We start from the raw sequence: 18136 nt of genomic DNA on the forward strand, positions 1-18136 counted from the left end.
CAGTTTTTCAAGGCTGGTTCACTATTTTTATTTATGCTGGTTGAGTACTTTTAGTGTGTGATGAACTGAAATAATAAACAGTTTTTAAGCTACTTTACAAGAACCCAAAGATGTCATGTTCATGAATTCTGTATATTAATATGGCAGAAAAGAATTAACTTCTTCCTGTGTGTACTACACAGCTTTTGTTTGTGTTGTATGTATGTGCATAACTTATTAAACCAGAGTTAAGAGAGCTTTGTATCTGCTCCTGTAAACCATGAATTCTGGCGCCACGCTTCTCTTATGGGAATGGAGATTCAGTCTTGGTGGGAGAAAAGACCTGGCTTTGCATTTGTAAGCCTCTCGCACTCCTAAGTTTTATAATTGTTTCAGTGGGACACAGTTGTCTTTCTTATAAAAGTCTTATCTTGGAGAGAAAAAGCTGCCAGGTTGCTCAAGCTATTTCGGGGGGGGGGGCTTTAAACAGCTAGAGAGAGACCTTGAGGTGGACTCTTTACTTCAAGGGGGAGCCAGTGCACAGAGCAGGGAAGGGAAGTGATATGTCATGTGAATCTTCATGCTAAGCAGACTACTTGTGTGTTTATATATCAACTCAAACTTTTTTTCAGGATGTGTGACTTAATACCTGCATATGCATTACATCAGTTAGCAAATTCTGCTCATTGGTGCCTGCTTTGTTTCGGATAGGACGGGGCATAATCTTCATCATCTGGAGTGAGAGTTAAGCACAGTGAGAATCAATCCAAGCAAATACACAGAGGCTAGGCAGTGACAAGGGCATCTGCCTGCACGTCTTAACATCAGGAGGAGGCGGGGTGAGGCAGAAGGCATTCAGAGAGAAGGAAGCATTTCAGACGAGTACTTTGGTCCTGTCTAGAGTCAGCTATGCTTTGTCCAAGTGACGATTTGTACCGGATATAACGTTGCCATCTCCTACATTTTTCTTATTATTGATTTAGAGTAAATGAGGAGCTGAACATCATTTTTGGCATCTCAACATTATTGCCTTACTGGTTCTTAAGTACTTCTGTAGAAATAATGAATGCTTTGAGAAAGGAATGGTATAGATATTCCAGAACATTGTATTCATAATGATTCACAAGGTTCTGGATCTGAGAGGAAAGTCTGTGTTTAATAACCCATTAAAAATGGGATAGATACATTTGATGATCAATGGCAGCAGAAGATGTAGAGAAATTACTAATCCATAACAGCATTGTGGGTCATTGAAGGTCATTTTGCTTAGAAAAATCGGTACAAAAGGCCGTGTACTTTTCTGAGCACTTTCTACCACTTCTTTCTTTCACACACACATTGCTGAGAGTTGTGAAACAACTTATTATTCATATCCTGTATGACTGCTCTGTGGGATTGTGATTTCTAAACAGGTTTTCAGAACTGGATTTGAGCTAATGACTTTCATACACTATGTGTGTTCTTTTACCAAGTTTTAAAAATGATTTTTGTTCCCCTAAACATCTCCTGTGTGCAAAGGGAGTTTCAAAATGGCTGTTTTCTAAATATGCTTAGGAACATGAAAGTCTAAATACTGGTAAGTGATTTTACCCCTGGGCAACTTGACGTATGAGTTGCCTAAAAATAAATGTCTGATTTTCATAGCTCTCTTACTGATAAATGGTTATCTTGCATTTGCAATGACGCTTCTATAATTTCAGAAACTGCTTCCACCTTGAAACCATTTTTGGGTGATTGTGGCTTGTATTCCTGCTTCCTAAATATATTTCTGGAGCTTTAGGTCAGATTTCTATGTATAAGGATCTCTTCATCTGTTTGAATTATTCATTTGTAAAAGGAATAGATCATACCCACATTGCATATTACCAATTTGTCATGTAGAAGATAAGCTGATTTATACCCACAAAGACTGGTGCTTTCAGATGTTAAAGCATCTGAATTACTGTGTAGCTCAGTGGACCTGAGTATCTGTTGACATAGCTCTCACAAAAGGTTTGCTCACCTTCTCACAAAAGTCTACAAAGGTTTGCTGAGAACTATATTTACATTTTCACGTTGCTTTTGTCCTTTCATTCTTGGTTTAGACCCCAACATGTTTCTTTTCCTTAGCCTTTTGCTGAACACAGGTCTGGTCTGAGGACACTGCATATTTTGACCTTTTCCTATGATTCTTTAATTTCCCACAACCTTTGAGATAAATTATACTTTTTTTTGTCATAAGCATACTGTAAGGAATTTCAGAATTGCACCACTTAAGAAGACCATTTTGAGTCAGAGAAACAGACTGTGTTGCTGTTGTTTCTGCAGTTGTACCTCAGCGAGACATGACCTGAACATCATCATATGCCCTGCCTGCACACCTTTGACTAGATCATACACAATCTGACTCCTCCTTGCCCTTCTTTTCCCCCAGGTCTGTTATTTAAAATGTGAATTTCGTGTGATACTATTTATATGCACAACAATGTGTAACTATACAAATTTGGCCAGTTATTGCCACATCTTACTCAAATAAGAATCAAAGGCTTGTTCAAGATAGGAACTGTTGTTTTTCAGTTAGATGAATTGGGAGACTAAGTTGAAGGATGTCACAACTGGGATGTTTTCTCTTAGTCTTTCTTTAAAACCTGCTCTGGTATAATACTCAGGATGATGGTAGCTGATCAATGCAGTGATCAATGATGCAGTGATCAATGTTGTCACTTGTTTGTCATTCCCACAAAGAAGTGAGGTGTAGCATACGATAAATGCATTGTCAGCTCTTGGGAGCATGGACTTTATTTGTTAGTATGCAGTGTCCAGTATAATGAAGAGGCCCTTTATGCAACACTGCTACACTAATACTAAAGAATAATATATTTGGAAGTTTCTCTGTCTCTTTCTATTTGTGCACACATGTCTACATTCAAAGAAAGAGTTTCTGGGCTCTTTCTACAGTTTTTGAACCAAACCAGCATCCTCCTAGCTAGGGAACTAGCCTTCCTAGTTGAGACAGGTATTCTTCAGTCTTTGATTGAATTGTAGTCTTTTCCAAGGAGTATTATAAAAATGTATGTGTTTATTTATTTCCGTTTAAGGCTTAGTAGGGTCATGCATAGTGTCCTGATAGTGTCCCTTCTCTGAGAATTAATGATGAATAATTTCAAGTAGTAGCAAACTGTCTGAAATAGGCTCCTATTATCTCTCAGTGCAAATTAAAGCAAATCAAATAAAAACAAATCAGAACTAGTTCTTAACTGCTTAAAAGGCATTTTTGATGTATTAAGATACACAAAAGCAAGTGTGGGTCTATTCAGTAGCTTTTGGGGGCAGGTCCTATTTACAAACAGGGCACCATCCACACAAACCTGTTTGACTTGTGTGTTAATATATGGGTGAATTAATGCTCATTAATATGTTGAAGGAGGATGGTTAACCTGAACTTCTTATCTGGTCAGCATTGATGCAATCCAAGAAGGAATGACCATTGATTTTTTTATGTTCTCAGCCTTGTCTTATCAATGTCTTCTCATTTTGTCCACAAAACTGAAGATTAAGTTGCATGGCAGTTACTGCAAGACAACTTTTATTATGTCGAGGGCTTGAAGGGCTGACATCATGAAAGTGAATGAAGAGAGAAAGGGGCTGATACTGAGATTTTTAATAGGGACTAGATCAGCTTGAAAGAGTTGAACTTTGTGGAACCAGGAATGGAAGCCAACATTGAAAAAAATTGTTTATGTATACATTTTTATTGATATGACTTAAAAGCTAGGGAAGTAAAATGAGAACATTCTGTTGTCATTGCATGACTATGAGATTTTTTTCTTCAGCTTTAGGTCTGGATAAGCAGTTGAATACCAAATAAGCAAGCAGCCTAAATCCCAAAATAGAATAAGCAGATGATGTAACTAATGAGGTCTTTTATGGTGATAGTAGACCAAAATGTCCCTTGGAAATAAGGTAAAAAAAAAAAAACCAAAAGAAAAGACAGAATATAAAGGGAAACTACAACTCTAGGAGCAATGTACTGGGATTCTCTGGTGGGTTAGGTAAAACACATGATACAAAAATCATTAATTTTTTTTTTGTTTTACATTTTGAGGCATGAGAAGACACAGATTTCCTGCTTTCAAAAAGAAAGTGAAAATATATGGGAGTAGGAAGGTACCAAATTGAGTTTAGAAAAAGCTTAGTGTTCAGCTAAATGCACAGATGCATAAACTAAACACTTTTTATGCCTAAACCACTGTTTATATAGTAATGAGGATTTTCCATCAGTTTCTTCACTTAAACAGTAGCTGTCTTTTTGCTGTTTAATGGAAACAAGGAAGTCTTGCATAAAACCATCAGATATATCAGCATGTTAGGCTCTTTATCTTTTATATGAGCTCAGCATAGTCATAACCCTAACAGACCAACATTTTAACTTCCTTTCCTTTTGAATTTTGTCTCAGATTTGTGAAATGAACTGGGTCCAATTTTGCTTAAGAAGCAAGGTGGGGTTTTGGATGATAAAGAATGCCAATATCCAGGGGGTTTTTTTTTGTTTTTGAAAGATGGAGAAAGCTTGTTTACAACTAGGAACATCTGCCAAATGCTCTAACACCAGCATAAATTAACTATTTACTCAAGCCCATGTTTACATCTGCGAAAGAAGCTATTGCTCCATGTTTTCAGTGCCCCAGAGACCTATAAATCCCCTGGAAAACATTGCAACGATGTAAAACAACCCAGTGCAAGTACTTCAACAAGTACCATTTTTACAGGGCTATGCTGTACCGGAGCACGCTCAGTCCAGCATCCACAATAAATCCAAGCCCTAGTGACATTTGCTCTACTGACTGGAGTCACTAGGGACCGCAGAAAGGAAGGGAGATGCAAGTCATGCTAGTTGGACATTTTAAATAACCAGGCAGCAAGCAGATGAATCCTAAAAGTGCTGTGTTGCTAAGGAGCTCTCAGCAGAAGAGCAGGTAAGAGAGGGAATGAGGTCGTTCAATACTTAACCTTTACATCTGCCTCATGATGTTTTGTCTCACAACAGACAATTGAGATTGGATGCTTCAGTTTTTGTTTTATATCAATAGAAACTATCAGCCAGTATATCACAGGGATGGCTATTAAGCAAACGGTCCCTCAAGCGTAGGCATTTCTTTTGCCTCACGATCCTGAGCAGGGATGCAAGAGGCCCATATTCGGGGTGGTTATCAAAGGGTAAAAAAGATTGGAAAAGCTCCTTTCTTGGCATTAAGGTTTTTCAAAGCTGTGCAATTTTAAAATAAGATAGCCTGGATAAAAATAGTATAATGTCCAACCTTCTTATTTAATTGGGCAGAAACTCAGTGACTGAGTAGTTTAAAATTACATGGAATAAAGTTTTATATTGAAAAGAGTACCGCCCCAGAGCTCGTGTCTACCTGCTATAATTCATTTTGTTGGAAAGCTGCAGACCTTTATTCCACTTCTTAATATACCTCTTGAATTTGTGCTGTTTCGGAGCTGCTACTTACTCTTTTTCAGAGCTGTCAGACCAGAGTTCAGGAGGTATTTTTCTGAGGTTCAGTTGGGGATTTTTCTTCCTCCCCCTCCTCATCCCATGAGCACTGGCAAATGCATTGTTTGCTGTTGTTGCACGAAGTCCAGCCCTGGAATTGCTGGTTACTGGTATATATGCTGGATTTCATTGTTGCTTCAAGTCTCTGCTTTTTAGAGTACACTCCTACATCCTCCAGTAGGTGTGCTAATAATTTTATTGCTCTTTTTTCCCCTATTTCTGTGATCTGATAATCTCAAGTATTGCATCTACTCTTACTGCAGAGCATCCAACCCTAGATTATATGGACGGGAAGAAGAGTAAAGAAATAAAACAACAATTTTCATTTCTTAGACAGATGGAGTTAAGCGCTTTCAGAGTCAAAAGGGGGGATGATGTTTTACCTTCAGCCTGCCAACCATTACTGGAGGTGACAACCGATCACAATAGAGAATGTGGGGACTGATGTGGGTTGTTTTACAGAAGAATTAAATAACCTTTGTATTTGTTTTCGGTGTTACAACTTTTAGGATGGTGAAAAAAGTTATACCTACTGAACTTATATCTTCAATTGTAATGAATGTTTCTTAATTTTCTTATCCCAGTAGAGGTAGGTATTTAAATGAGCTTTGTTTAAGAGAGTAAAACAAATACTTGTAAAACATATATAGGCTTTACTATGCTTTGACATGCACTGTCAGACTATTTCACTAGCACATTACTTTATCAGGGAGGCCTTTCTTCTCCAGCTTATACTCAGCAAGTTGTGTGAGGTGAATGATGGAAGAGTCAGGCCATATTATTTAACATTTGTATGCCAAATGGCCTCTCTTATTTAGGAAAATAAAAGTTTCTACTTTTGTATTAATATAGTGATCACAGAAAGGCTTTCCATTACTGAAAAGGAGTTGGAAATGAAGCTGGGGACAAAATGACCTTTTGATTTGACTGTGGACTTGTGGTGTAATTATTGGATGCTCTTGGGTTTTGGGGGGTTTTCTTTTTTTTCCTTTTTTTCTAAATATATCTGTTCTCAAAGTGCTCACTTGAGACCTGAACTTCATGTACACACTGACATATTTGCAAAATCAGGCCCTTAGTACTGTACTTTATTTTTCCAAATTAAAAATTAAGACTGTGTAAGGAATATCAACTACTTTGGAAGTAGCAGTCCATTTCAGACAATTAAAGGAGGCTTAGACCTCTTAGTTACTTTAACTATAGTCTCTCTATCACAGACATATAAAAGGGGACAGTACAAGTATGGCATAAAAGTTTGCAGTCTCAAAAACTTTATTGAAGTGACCTCCCCTCTTAGATATATAGTAAATATTTTCTTGCACTCTGATCTTAAAATAATAGGAAGTACTCCAAACAATTATGTTGCGGCTTTTTGCTCGCATCAAAGTTGAAGCGTTTTTGTTTTTTTTTATTGCACCCTGCCAAAGCTTTCCATTATGAGTCACAAACTTTACAGTACAAGTTTGATTGTTAGCAATCAAGAAAAATTATTCATCAAAAAGCTCTCCTAGACTGTAAAATTAATAGTAAAGTAGATTTAGCAGAAAACTTAAACCTGCACTGTTAGTTAGATTTTATTTGTTTTACAGATTTCTTTCCTTTACCCAATATACTATTTAGGGAACTATTTTGGGTTTTTTGTTTAATTATGTGAGCATTTTTCCATCCCTTAGCAATTGTACTGTAGTTTGAAAAAGGAAATTGTGTTAGTTTCAAACATGACAAATCCTTTGGGTGTTTTTAATGGATTCTGTCATTTATGATAATCATTTGAGAAAACACAAAGAAAGGAAAACGTGGCATGCTGCTAAGTAGGAGAACTTGTAAGTCAAAACCAGCGGATAGTCAGGACTTCTAAAGTAGTCAATAGGAGGTTTTCTATCTAGTCTTAACATATAGTAATAGTTTTAAGTGAAAAATGAAACTTCCACGGTTGGTCTGAAAACCAATGGTATAAATAGTTTAAACATCTGAAAAATTTTATTTTATAACCCTTTTTATTTTGGTTTCCCCTGAAAGACAGGTAATTCCATTTAATTGCATATGGGAAAGTACTTTCCACTGTTTTCCCGTTTTTATAGTTAGTGTTATACTTCAGTACAATGTTGTAAAGTAAACTGTGAATGAAATAGTAGAATACACCCAGAACAGCAACCCTGTTTGGTAGGAGAGTGTGCGTGTGTGTGTGTTTTTCTGTCCTTAAAAAAAGTCTGGATATCCACTAAGGTATGTTATGAGCACAGCTGGGCCTGTTGGCTTCATTTTAATGCTTTCTGAGGGATAATGAGATTTACAAAACATGCCACTAAAACATATGCAGGCATATGCATTTGCACAGAAATCTATGATATTTCTTAAAGACCCAGACAGGGATTGTGTTTGTGCCTCATGCTGAAAGCCGTAATGCCACACTACCTGAGCCATGTCTAACAGGGGCAGCCACCAAAGAGGGAATGACCACGTGAAATTGCTTGTGAGGACCGTGACATTCATCAAGACTGTGAAGTGGAAGGTGATTTGTGATCCTGCAATTCTGCAAGGTGCTACATACACTGCAGAGGCCATTTATGAATGTTTTAAAAGGACAGGTTTTAGAAAGAGTAAAAACATTTGAGGCAGACTGATTGGAAAAAAAAAAAAAGAAGGGAGAAAAGGCATACTAACATAGGATTAAGCAGAAATATCAGATGTTAGATTTGCTCCAGACACTGTTTTTTTCTGTCACATGTTCAACATATATAAAATTTTCACTACATCATTAAGGAGTTCCAAAGAAATCTGTTCCACGATGAATGGGAAAAAATTAGCCAGTGTAACACACGTGGAAGTATTACACTGAAAAATACCACTGTGAAATGGCTTCCTGTTTCCTGTAGCAGCAAAATAATTCTTAGAAAGAGTTAAAGTAGAATTGTTGGTACCCATTTATATTTTCCTTTGTGTAACTGTATCCTGAAGACCTGCTTTGGAAAGATGGGTGAGTAAGGCAATATGGAGCCCTAAAGAAACTCCAACTGTATTAAACTTCTGTAAGTGTTTCAACTTTTATTGCTAAGTATGGAAAACTAAAAGCCTGGATTCTTTGGCTTATGTGCAAGCTATTTATTTTTTTGTTCAGACAGGAGCTCATGCAATTGCAATAAAATTTTTTTAAAAAGCAAACTTAGAAGTCAGCAAGATTTTGACTGTAAGTCCTGCATGTATATTTTGAGAAAATATATACATAGGAGCCTAAGAAAATACTTTTCTTTGATCAACTCAAGACTTCTCATGATCATACACAAAGTAAGTTGGGACTTATAATGGGATTAAAATTGGCTCTGACACCCTTGTGACTGAGAAGCGATTCCACTGAAATTCTTGAGCTTGCCTCAGCTTGCCCACGGTAATCCAGGGAAGAACTTGGCCTATCCCTAGAAACTGGCCCAAATGGCACACTCTTTTCTAAGCCATTTGCTCTAGTGAATTACATATTGTGGCACAATGATGTGGTCTGTTACAAGATCTACAAGAATTACTACAGATTCTGGCTTTTACTTTTTTTTAATGTAATGTCTTGTGTGTGAGGAGTGGGGGCAACGGCACTGTCTATATATAGCACGTCAGCTAAGGAAGAAAGAGCATAAGGCTATACATGCCATGAAGTCTGGAAATTACACCTTGATTTCAGCAGCCTTTGGGTAAGGTGACTATAGTAACTATGTGTAAAAAAATTGAAGTCTTTTTGCATATGGATAAAACGCAACGATTGGTTATTAGAAGGATATTTGGAAATTCACAATTAAGATTTATTGTAATGATATCTGAAAACTAAATAATTGAGATCTTTACGTGGAGTAACCAAGTTTGTAACACCTCATTAAAAGTGTTTTACTCACAGATCTGAAGAGTAATATCCACAAGGTCTGAACTTTCTAAGCAACAGAATTATTAGCAAGAGCTGACTGCTGTTTGGGAAGCAGACATCGCTAGTCTTGCGGTGGAATGTACTGCTGCTTTAAATGAAGGGACTTTGAATATAAATTTGAAAACACGTAAAACTAATGGCCATTTATATAAAGAAGTTAATATAGAAACAAGGTTTGTAAAATGCATTGCTTGACATATGTTCTCATCCCCACTGTACTTTGGATTCTTAATATTAACAGTGGCAGTCTGGCTTTACAGTGAAAAAAATACTATAACTATTTTAACGAAATTTAAATTCTAGATAGCACATGCAGGATACATACCGGTATAATTTCTCTATAAATTTCTTAGCAGCAAGTCACTGTAACATATTTTTCCATTCCTTAGCCTCATCTCTGTTTTTGCTGGCAGTATCTTAAGCTAAATATTTAGTATTTTATGTCATATAAAGTGGAGCAACCTCAACTATATTTTAACTATGACAAAGAGGCAGATCTACATATACTTGTGAGAAAGCATCTCCTCAAAAAGCTCACTGGCCAAAAGGATTAAATCATCCAGAGTGCATTCTTTATCATTAAAGTATTTTAGGTTTTTTTCTTTTTTTCAGACAGGGATTAAATATGGCCTTTTGTTAAACCTGAGTCCCAGAACACTGCCTATGTTGGCTGCTCTAGTATTTTTAGCAGGACAAGGGTCTCCCTGCTTTACAAAGCTAAAATGAAAACTACAACCCATCATTTTAGGGAGATAAGACTTGTTGAGAGGTGATTATCTAAGTAAGTTCTGTGTGTCATATGCTCTTTTCTCTTCTTAAGCAGCTACTTCCCTACAGTTTATAGTGCTTTAATTTTTCATGTTCCATCTTTGCAGAAAAAAATCTATTTTCCTAAGTATTTTTATACAATAAAGTAGGGCCAAAAGGAGTATTTTAGTGCCTCCTTGGAGTTCTGATACAGCTGCCGTCCAGGGAAGGGCTTTCATCAGACCAATGATGATGACTGAGGCATGCACAGTGTTTGGGGTGGGTTTGGTCACTCTTCACTTTTATTGTGCTTCCTTTGGGTAGGAAAGAGCCTCTGTGGGAGATGTCTAGGAGGTGAGACCCAAGGGAAGGAAGATTATATAAACTCCTATCTCAACTACTGTTTTCTCCACTTGGATGTCTTTGTTCTAAGAGGCTTCTACATGGAAAATTTATTGGTTTAATTTTGTAGGTTAACTCTTACTCAGGAGGACTCACCACTAATCTATGGGGAGATGGTGCTGGCAGCTCTCATCTTCATTTAATGAAGCTCTTCTACATGCAAGCAAATTATAAAAATGGTTCGGTAAATAGGCGAACAATCACCACATGTATGTTATTCAATCCTGCATGTAAGAGATGTATCTCCAGAACTCCAGATGGGAATTGGAAGTCCCACTGGATAAAGTCCTATTAAAATGCAGCCTGTAAAGTTTCTTTAAGGGAAATCCTGTGTCTCCTTTCCTAACATAAGCTGTCATTACACAAATATTTGAGACTGAGACTAGTGTCTTCCACATGAAGATCTACTAACTAGTGTAATTATTCATATGAGAGAATTCATATGTTGTCTTCCATATTTGCATGGTTTGAAGAAATGACATGTACATGCTATATAGTTAGATTGATCAGATGACCTAGCAGAAGCACATCTTTTCCAGCGCAGGTATCTTCAAGGACCTGCAGCATTAGCTACCCCAGTGTTATGAATCAGTGTTTCCAATACTGCAGTATAATTCCTAGACTTGTACTTTCAGGAGGCAGTACTAACAGAAAAAGTTGGCAGCAACAACTAGTAGGTAATGGTTTAGGATGGTATATAGTGTGTTTCAGAATACCCACAGGTTTTGCTGTGCCAGTTCATGTTTTTTTTGGGAGTGGATATGAGGCTGTTTTAAATTGTAAATTGTCACAGACGGGGTTAGAAAACATTAACTGAATAAGCAAACAAAAGTTTGCTTTCATTAGAATGAAAAGAAGGATTCATTTAATTTTGACATCGTACTTGTGCTACTGTGCAACTTTGCCCATTTGCACATGCAGAGTTGTGAATTATGGAAATGACGATGCTGTTTGCTCCAATTTTCAGAAAGGATTCTTTAAATACATTTAGTGAATTGCAGCTCCAGAAATACTTTTAACGACATTCTCAAAAGAGGCACTCAGATTGAATATGTTCAGTGATTTGGAACTGTACTTTTAACTAAGCAAAATCTTCTAAGAATATTATTTAAATGACTTTAAAGAGAAGAAAAATTATGAAACAAAAATAGATTCATTAAGTCTGCAGCATTTGACTCATAGTGTCAACTGGTGCAAATAAGAGTAGGTGCATCAAAGTAAGCATAATTATGTAGTTTTGTATAGCCCAGGACTTAAATAATTTTTTGGTACAAAGATTATACTCAAAAGTAGGGAGTAAGGACTTAAATTAGGATCCTGCAAAGTAATGGGCAATGTTTTGGACACAGGGTAAGTTTACATATGAATTCTGAGCAATGAAAACAGAAAAAAATGTCATGAAAAAACTGCATAGTATTCTCTATTACATGTCAAAAATGTTTGAAAGTTACTATTTCTGGGTAAATCTTGTTCTCACACATAGTTGCTGGCAAAACAATAGGAACCATATGGAGACCTTTATGCCAGCTGCTTGCGTGTGTCTGAGTGAACTATTTCATTTTGTCAGAAAATATAATTAACTATAAAGCATCAGAAACAATTGGATTAGGCAATTCAGCTGTATACCAGTATGTACTTCTGACCATTAAAAATATAGTTGTCCTCTCCATAATATCCCTTTGCAATTTTAATAGTACAAAGTTGCTTGTTTTCTTCATATGGCTATTTCAGATTAATGATATTTTGCTAGATTATTCCTCTGATACTAAAGTATTTTTCCCTAAGTTCATATTGCCAATATCTTGAAGGAAAAAAATAAAAAAGCATTTTGTATTGAATCACGTATCATTGTTGTATCCTATTGACGTTTAGAATCTCTAAAGCTTTTGTTTACATGTTTGTGATTTAAACAAATGTAGAGGAATTAAGTTTGAAAGAAATGCCTTTTCATGCAGCATTAAACTACTCAGAAGTAACAAGCTTTTTGCATTGATTACTTTGTATAGATTGCTTCATTTTAAAGTAAATAACCATGTAGTAGTTGTTCTCTGCAAACACTTGAACATCATTTAGAGGAAGGTATGCAATTAATTTAGCCAACTTCACTATAAATTTATAGTGAAATAAATTTAGAAATAGGTTGTTCATGGTAGAGGCTTTCTGAGAATAAGTGTTGGAAGATGTGAGTGAAAGTTGAAAACCTGGACATGGAATAACAACTCTAGGGGTGAAATTCCAATGGCCTTTTTGTCACAAATCATTAGTGGTTATTGTCACTACTCACTGTCAGTATGGATATCACGATCTGAAAACCAGCTGCAACTGCTAATAGAGCACTACCAATCTGACTTATTTTTGAAAATTCTTGTCTGCGATCTTCCATTGCAGGTATTAACTGAAAGTTCATTTCTGTCTGAGAAATGAAGGTATGTCAGCTGTTGAACTAATACAAGAAAAAATAGCAGGTGCTTCTTGCATATTTTGCCTGTGATTCTGACCCTACCCAGTTAGCGGCAGATCTTTGTATCACGGATATTCTGATTAGTCTCTTTCCCTATTCTGTGACCAGTCCTTTTTTTCCTAGGCATGCATCAAAAGCAAAAATACCAAAATGACCACTTCTCATATTCTGCATGTAGGAGTTAGATCTTGTGTTTGTTTGGTATGCTTCATCTCCCAATGATGTAGAGAGAAGGAAATAAGAACTCTGGCCAGACAATACAGATGTTGGAATTAACAGCAATCCTTTCCTTAGAGTAAAGTAGAAGTAACTTTTGAGGGTGGGGAATAGTGCAATTAGTAATGATTTTTTGTAAAAAAATTGAGCTATTATTAAACTCAGGAAAAATCTAAGCCTCCAAAGATCTGTAGAACAGTAATTTATAGCTTTGAATGTCTTTCCAAATGGTATCTTCTACATCAGTTACCAACAAGCATTTTTGTCTAACAGGAGATATTAAAGATGCTGCCTGGATTTTTTGAAAACTGATAAAAACAGTTCTGAGAAAGAGGTATGACCTGCATCCCTCAAAGCAGTGCTTAACTGCCTACATTACCTGACATCCAAAGAACAAAGGTTTGCGAAAGAGAGACTGATAAGGTACTAATACCTGCATGTAGGCTACATCTTCTGAGAGTGTGCCCGAATTTGTCTGGGAGAAGGTGGAAGACAGACAATATAGATTGCTGTATTTTTCATCAAGTGGTTTGTACCATCTGTATATATTTTACGTGTGCCTTTTGAGAGGCAAGGAGTGTAACTTAGATCCCCCTAGGCTTTGTTCTCTACCTCTACACCTACCATTTGGCATAAGATGTAGCCAGTAGAAGAAAACTAAGGTTGTTGGGACTTTTTTCTTGTCTTAGTTGCAACAGCTGCAAAACAGATGTAGGCTGACATAAGTTCTGCCAAAAATCTCTTCCAAGTCTCCCACCCATTTTCCACCAAAGAGAAGCTAGTCAGGTGATATGAACAGAGACCTGAAGGTCAGAAAGAGATGGGAGCTCCCAATCCTGGCTCTACAGAGACTGTTAAAAAGAAACAATCAGAAAACCTAGATTTACTGCTTTGGAAATTAAAAGAACCAAAATTTCTAAAATTACTATTCCAAGTAGTATGTTGTCAATAGGAAATAAAAGGCAATCTGTACATGAACCACAGCAACACTGCAGCAGAGAAAGTCAGAAGACAGGAAGAGTTCATTGGTGTTCACCTAACTGGCATCCATCTAAGTCTCTTTTTAGATATATTGTCAATATCTCAAATGTATTAAGCAAAATACCATTGTCTTGCTGTCAAGATCTTTGCTGGAACAGATTTCCTAGGTTTACAGTTGTTCTGTTGCGTGACCTCAGTACTGAGAGGGAGTCAGCTTTCTGTGTACCTGTCTCAGGTTTCTGCATACCTCTCCAACTTTTGCTTTCAGCAATATTAGAATATATCATGTGGTTTTTTTCAGAGTATCTTGACTATTACAAATGCATTCAGTGGCATTCACAACAAATAAATAAAAACCTGAAACTTTTCCACTGTGTCAGTCTGCTGATGAAATCATACTGCTGACAAAACTGTGGCTGCCAGGCACTTACACTCCAGCATTGACTTAAAGGTAGCATCCAGCAATAGCAGAAATGTCTAAATAACCAGTTGTCCAAGCATGCTTATGAAATTCACACAGGATCTGTGTGGGCTGGCATTGCTAGCAGTGCTGAATCCTCTGTGCTGGCAAAGATGAAGGACAAATGCTACTCGTGCAGTTACGTTTCCCTTTCCTTACATCAGTATCCCAGGAACCTGGAATTTAGATGCTAACCCCGTTTGTAAATTGGGAACTCAGAACCATGACTATTAACCTGATCAATGACTTGGCTTATTATGGTTTTACTGGCTGTACAGTAATTCTGTTTTCCTCATGGAACCATCTGCTTGCAGAAAAATTGCTTGTGTTATAAGTCTCAGTCACTTATAGAGATCAGTATCCTCCTGAGAGACCAGATCTGGATGGGTACTCCTGAAGCTTTCCCTTTGACCATTCACGATGGCAGTAGCTACCAAGGTTTTACACCTTTGACCCCACTTTCTGTTGTATTTCCAGGCTTATGTCTTAATTTCTACTATTTGGTTTTCAATATGGTGTCAGTGTAATCTGTAAGTGCATTACTTTTATTTAAAGTCACAACATTTAGTTTGGAAACCAGTGAGCCATGGGTCGTTCTTACAGAAAGTACTGACTGGGAAGACTTCTTGGCTCATGGCCTTACATGGGCACAGGTTTACTAAGACAGTTAAGAGGACTTTAGCAATGACTTGCATGAAATACATTTCCGTGTTGTACTGCAGATAAGCAGTATGCGCACCCACCGCTTTCAAACACATATGAATCATATCTCTGGTGGTATGAGAATGGTAAGTCCAAATGCTAAGAAAAATGAGTTAGGTATCTCTCTTCAGTGATTCTTTGGAATGCTGAGATAGGGGTTTAAATACTTAAGTTCAGGTCATCTACATAGTATTTGGACCTTATGATGAAGCAGCAGATGAGGAAATTTCAAGGAAGAAAAGCAACATGCATGTTCCTGCAATGGAAAAATGCAGAGAGAAGTTATAGTGACTCTAGTTTGCCAACTAGTATGAAGGAAGAAATGTGAACTTCTAGGTTGAAGGTGGTTTCAATCTGTTAAGTTTTCTATGTTGAGTTTGGATAATGGACCTTGGCCCCACACTGCTGCCAATGGGTGTGTTATCTAATGGGTTTCAATCCTGGAAAATCCCTACTCCAGTTGTGGCTGAACAGCTCCCAAACCCACTCAACAACATCAGTGGATACCCTCAGTCATACACACCAGCAGTACAACCACGTCTGAAGCAAAGTTCTGTGTGTCATGTCAGCAAAAGTTAAGAGGTTTGGTGATTTGAATCCATTAGCTTTAAAACATTTTAAATTAATGACTATAGCACTGAGTCAAACATCAACAGTTCTCATTAAAAAAAAAAAAGTTCCCTTCCAAGCAACAGAGTAACTGACAAAAAGTGAAAACATAGATAGTTGACTGTAGTTCTGAAACCAGACCCACTGGCCAGTTGGACAGTCTCAGGCATGTTGATGATTCATCTGACACAGTCCCAGGGAGTGATTTGTTGCGGGCCTGTTCATTTGGATGTTGATGCAGGTTTATATTTAAAACAGCAGCTGAAGTGTGAATTTATCTGTGACATTTTTAAGATGGTTCATGAGGCCAGAATTTGACTAATGATACTCCTACTGATCTCCTGCTAATTTTGGATTTATAGGTGTTGTATCATACCCAAACTTATAAATGTCTGTCCTCCTTTTTTTTTTTCCTTTCCACTCTCTCTTTCTGTTTTTTATTTTTTTATTTTTTTTACAGTTTGATCTCTTTTCATTTATTTAAACAGACTTCACTGACAGTAACAGAATGACTGTCACTGAGTTCAGTAGTTTGGCTCAGGACCAAATATACCCATTTCTGAGAGTAAAAGGAAGGAGCAGGGTGGTAATGAAACTTTCAGCAAAGCTTCTCTGATTGTGGCCAAAGTATTCCTTAGGTAATGAGCTGTAGTGGTAGCAAATTTCTTGTACTGATACCAGCTGTGGCATAACCTCCCTACCTGCACCTTGGCATGAGTAGGAGGAGATCCCATTATCACATGGGACGTGCTCACCGATTTCTTTTTGATGTGTGTTGAATTTCCTACACTTTGTCTATTGCCTTTCCCTGAAAGTGTAACTGGACCAAACCTTAAAGTGTGTTCTTTAAAGCTGAGCTTTGGCTTAAAGTATTAGTGAAATGATAGGAGAGAGAGATTCTTGAAGTATTACTCATTAAGACACTAGTCAAATGATACACATCCTGTACTGGTTGGATGCACTGAGAGTTGGCAGAAATGGGAAGGAGTTGAAGCTTTGCAGAAATTCTACAGAGAACTGTTAGGAAATGAAACACTGCAAGGTTTTAAGCTAAAGTTTGATGGGAATGAATGGAAGCAGCGGCTCATGTCTGTCATAATTACTGCTGCTTTCCTGATTTACAGTGAAGAATCCATAGGTATGAAAGCAAGGGTGTGTTTCTGAGAGAAGAAAGTTTGAAGAATGTTAACTTAAGCACGTTGCTATCTTTGGGCTTCTTTCCTATTTAGCTCTACACTTGTCATTACTTCCATTTTTCATCTTTTTTTTTTTCAGATTCCCAAGAAGGAAACTACAAGTCAGAAGTCAACAGTAAACCCAGGAAGGAAAGGACAGCTTTCACCAAAGAGCAAATCAGAGAGCTAGAAGCAGAATTTGCTCATCATAACTATTTGACCAGGCTGAGGCGATATGAGATAGCAGTAAACCTTGACCTCACTGAAAGACAGGTACTGATGCAAAATAATGGACTTTAAATGCTTGCCCAATATTTACCAGTGGTTAGTAGCTCCTCACAGTAGAGCTCTTGTTTATGTTACTAATAGATATGTTGATAGATCAGATTGAATGTTTATAGCAAAATGATATACATTTATTATCTCTCTGCTATGCAAGTAATTTATATTTTTATATGTACCAGCTACAGATTAGTTTCATCTAGTAGGCAGAGATGGAAGATAAAAGCACAAGTAATGTATCTGTTAAACTGGTGCACATCTTTTGTAATCTGTCCACAATGATGTGGCTGAAGAAGTGGTAGGTCCCAAATACTGCATGCACAAGCAGTTGATTTGCCTGCATGCAAATCTTATTTTAGTCTTGTTTTAGTCTTTAGTCTAAGCATCTTGTTTTAGTCTATTAAATATATGCAGTTGCCATTTGTCCAGAGTTTCTGAACATCCTGTTTCCAGATGGCAGCAAGAATGGGAACACCAGCAAAACTGGAATACAGGCATTTTTAACCACTTTATGTTACCCTGCACCGTGAAAGCAGAGGAGACGATGGAATTTCTTATCACTGTTATTGGTTTCCTGCTCACCAAACTCTGGTCCAGGAAACAATTCTGCACGTGCTTGTTTCATCATGCATGTTGTCACGTTGATTTCTGATAGAAATATTCATGTTAAGCATGTATT

General features: G+C 37.1%; 1 protein-coding gene across 2 annotated transcripts in view; it reads left to right on the top strand.

Moving 5' to 3' along the window:
- Positions 1-18136, top strand: part of MEOX2 (mesenchyme homeobox 2) — a 54677-nt gene that overhangs the window by 22836 nt on the left and 13705 nt on the right. For both annotated transcript variants that reach the window (XM_072854203.1, XM_072854204.1), the window contains one exon: positions 17276-17448. In XM_072854203.1, coding sequence (XP_072710304.1) covers positions 17276-17448 — 173 coding nt within the window. The remainder of the gene's footprint in view (positions 1-17275; positions 17449-18136) is intronic.

The sequence above is a fragment of the Ciconia boyciana genome, chromosome 2 (assembly GCF_034638445.1).
Source record: "Ciconia boyciana chromosome 2, ASM3463844v1, whole genome shotgun sequence".
In the NCBI taxonomy this organism is placed as follows: domain Eukaryota; kingdom Metazoa; phylum Chordata; class Aves; order Ciconiiformes; family Ciconiidae; genus Ciconia; species Ciconia boyciana.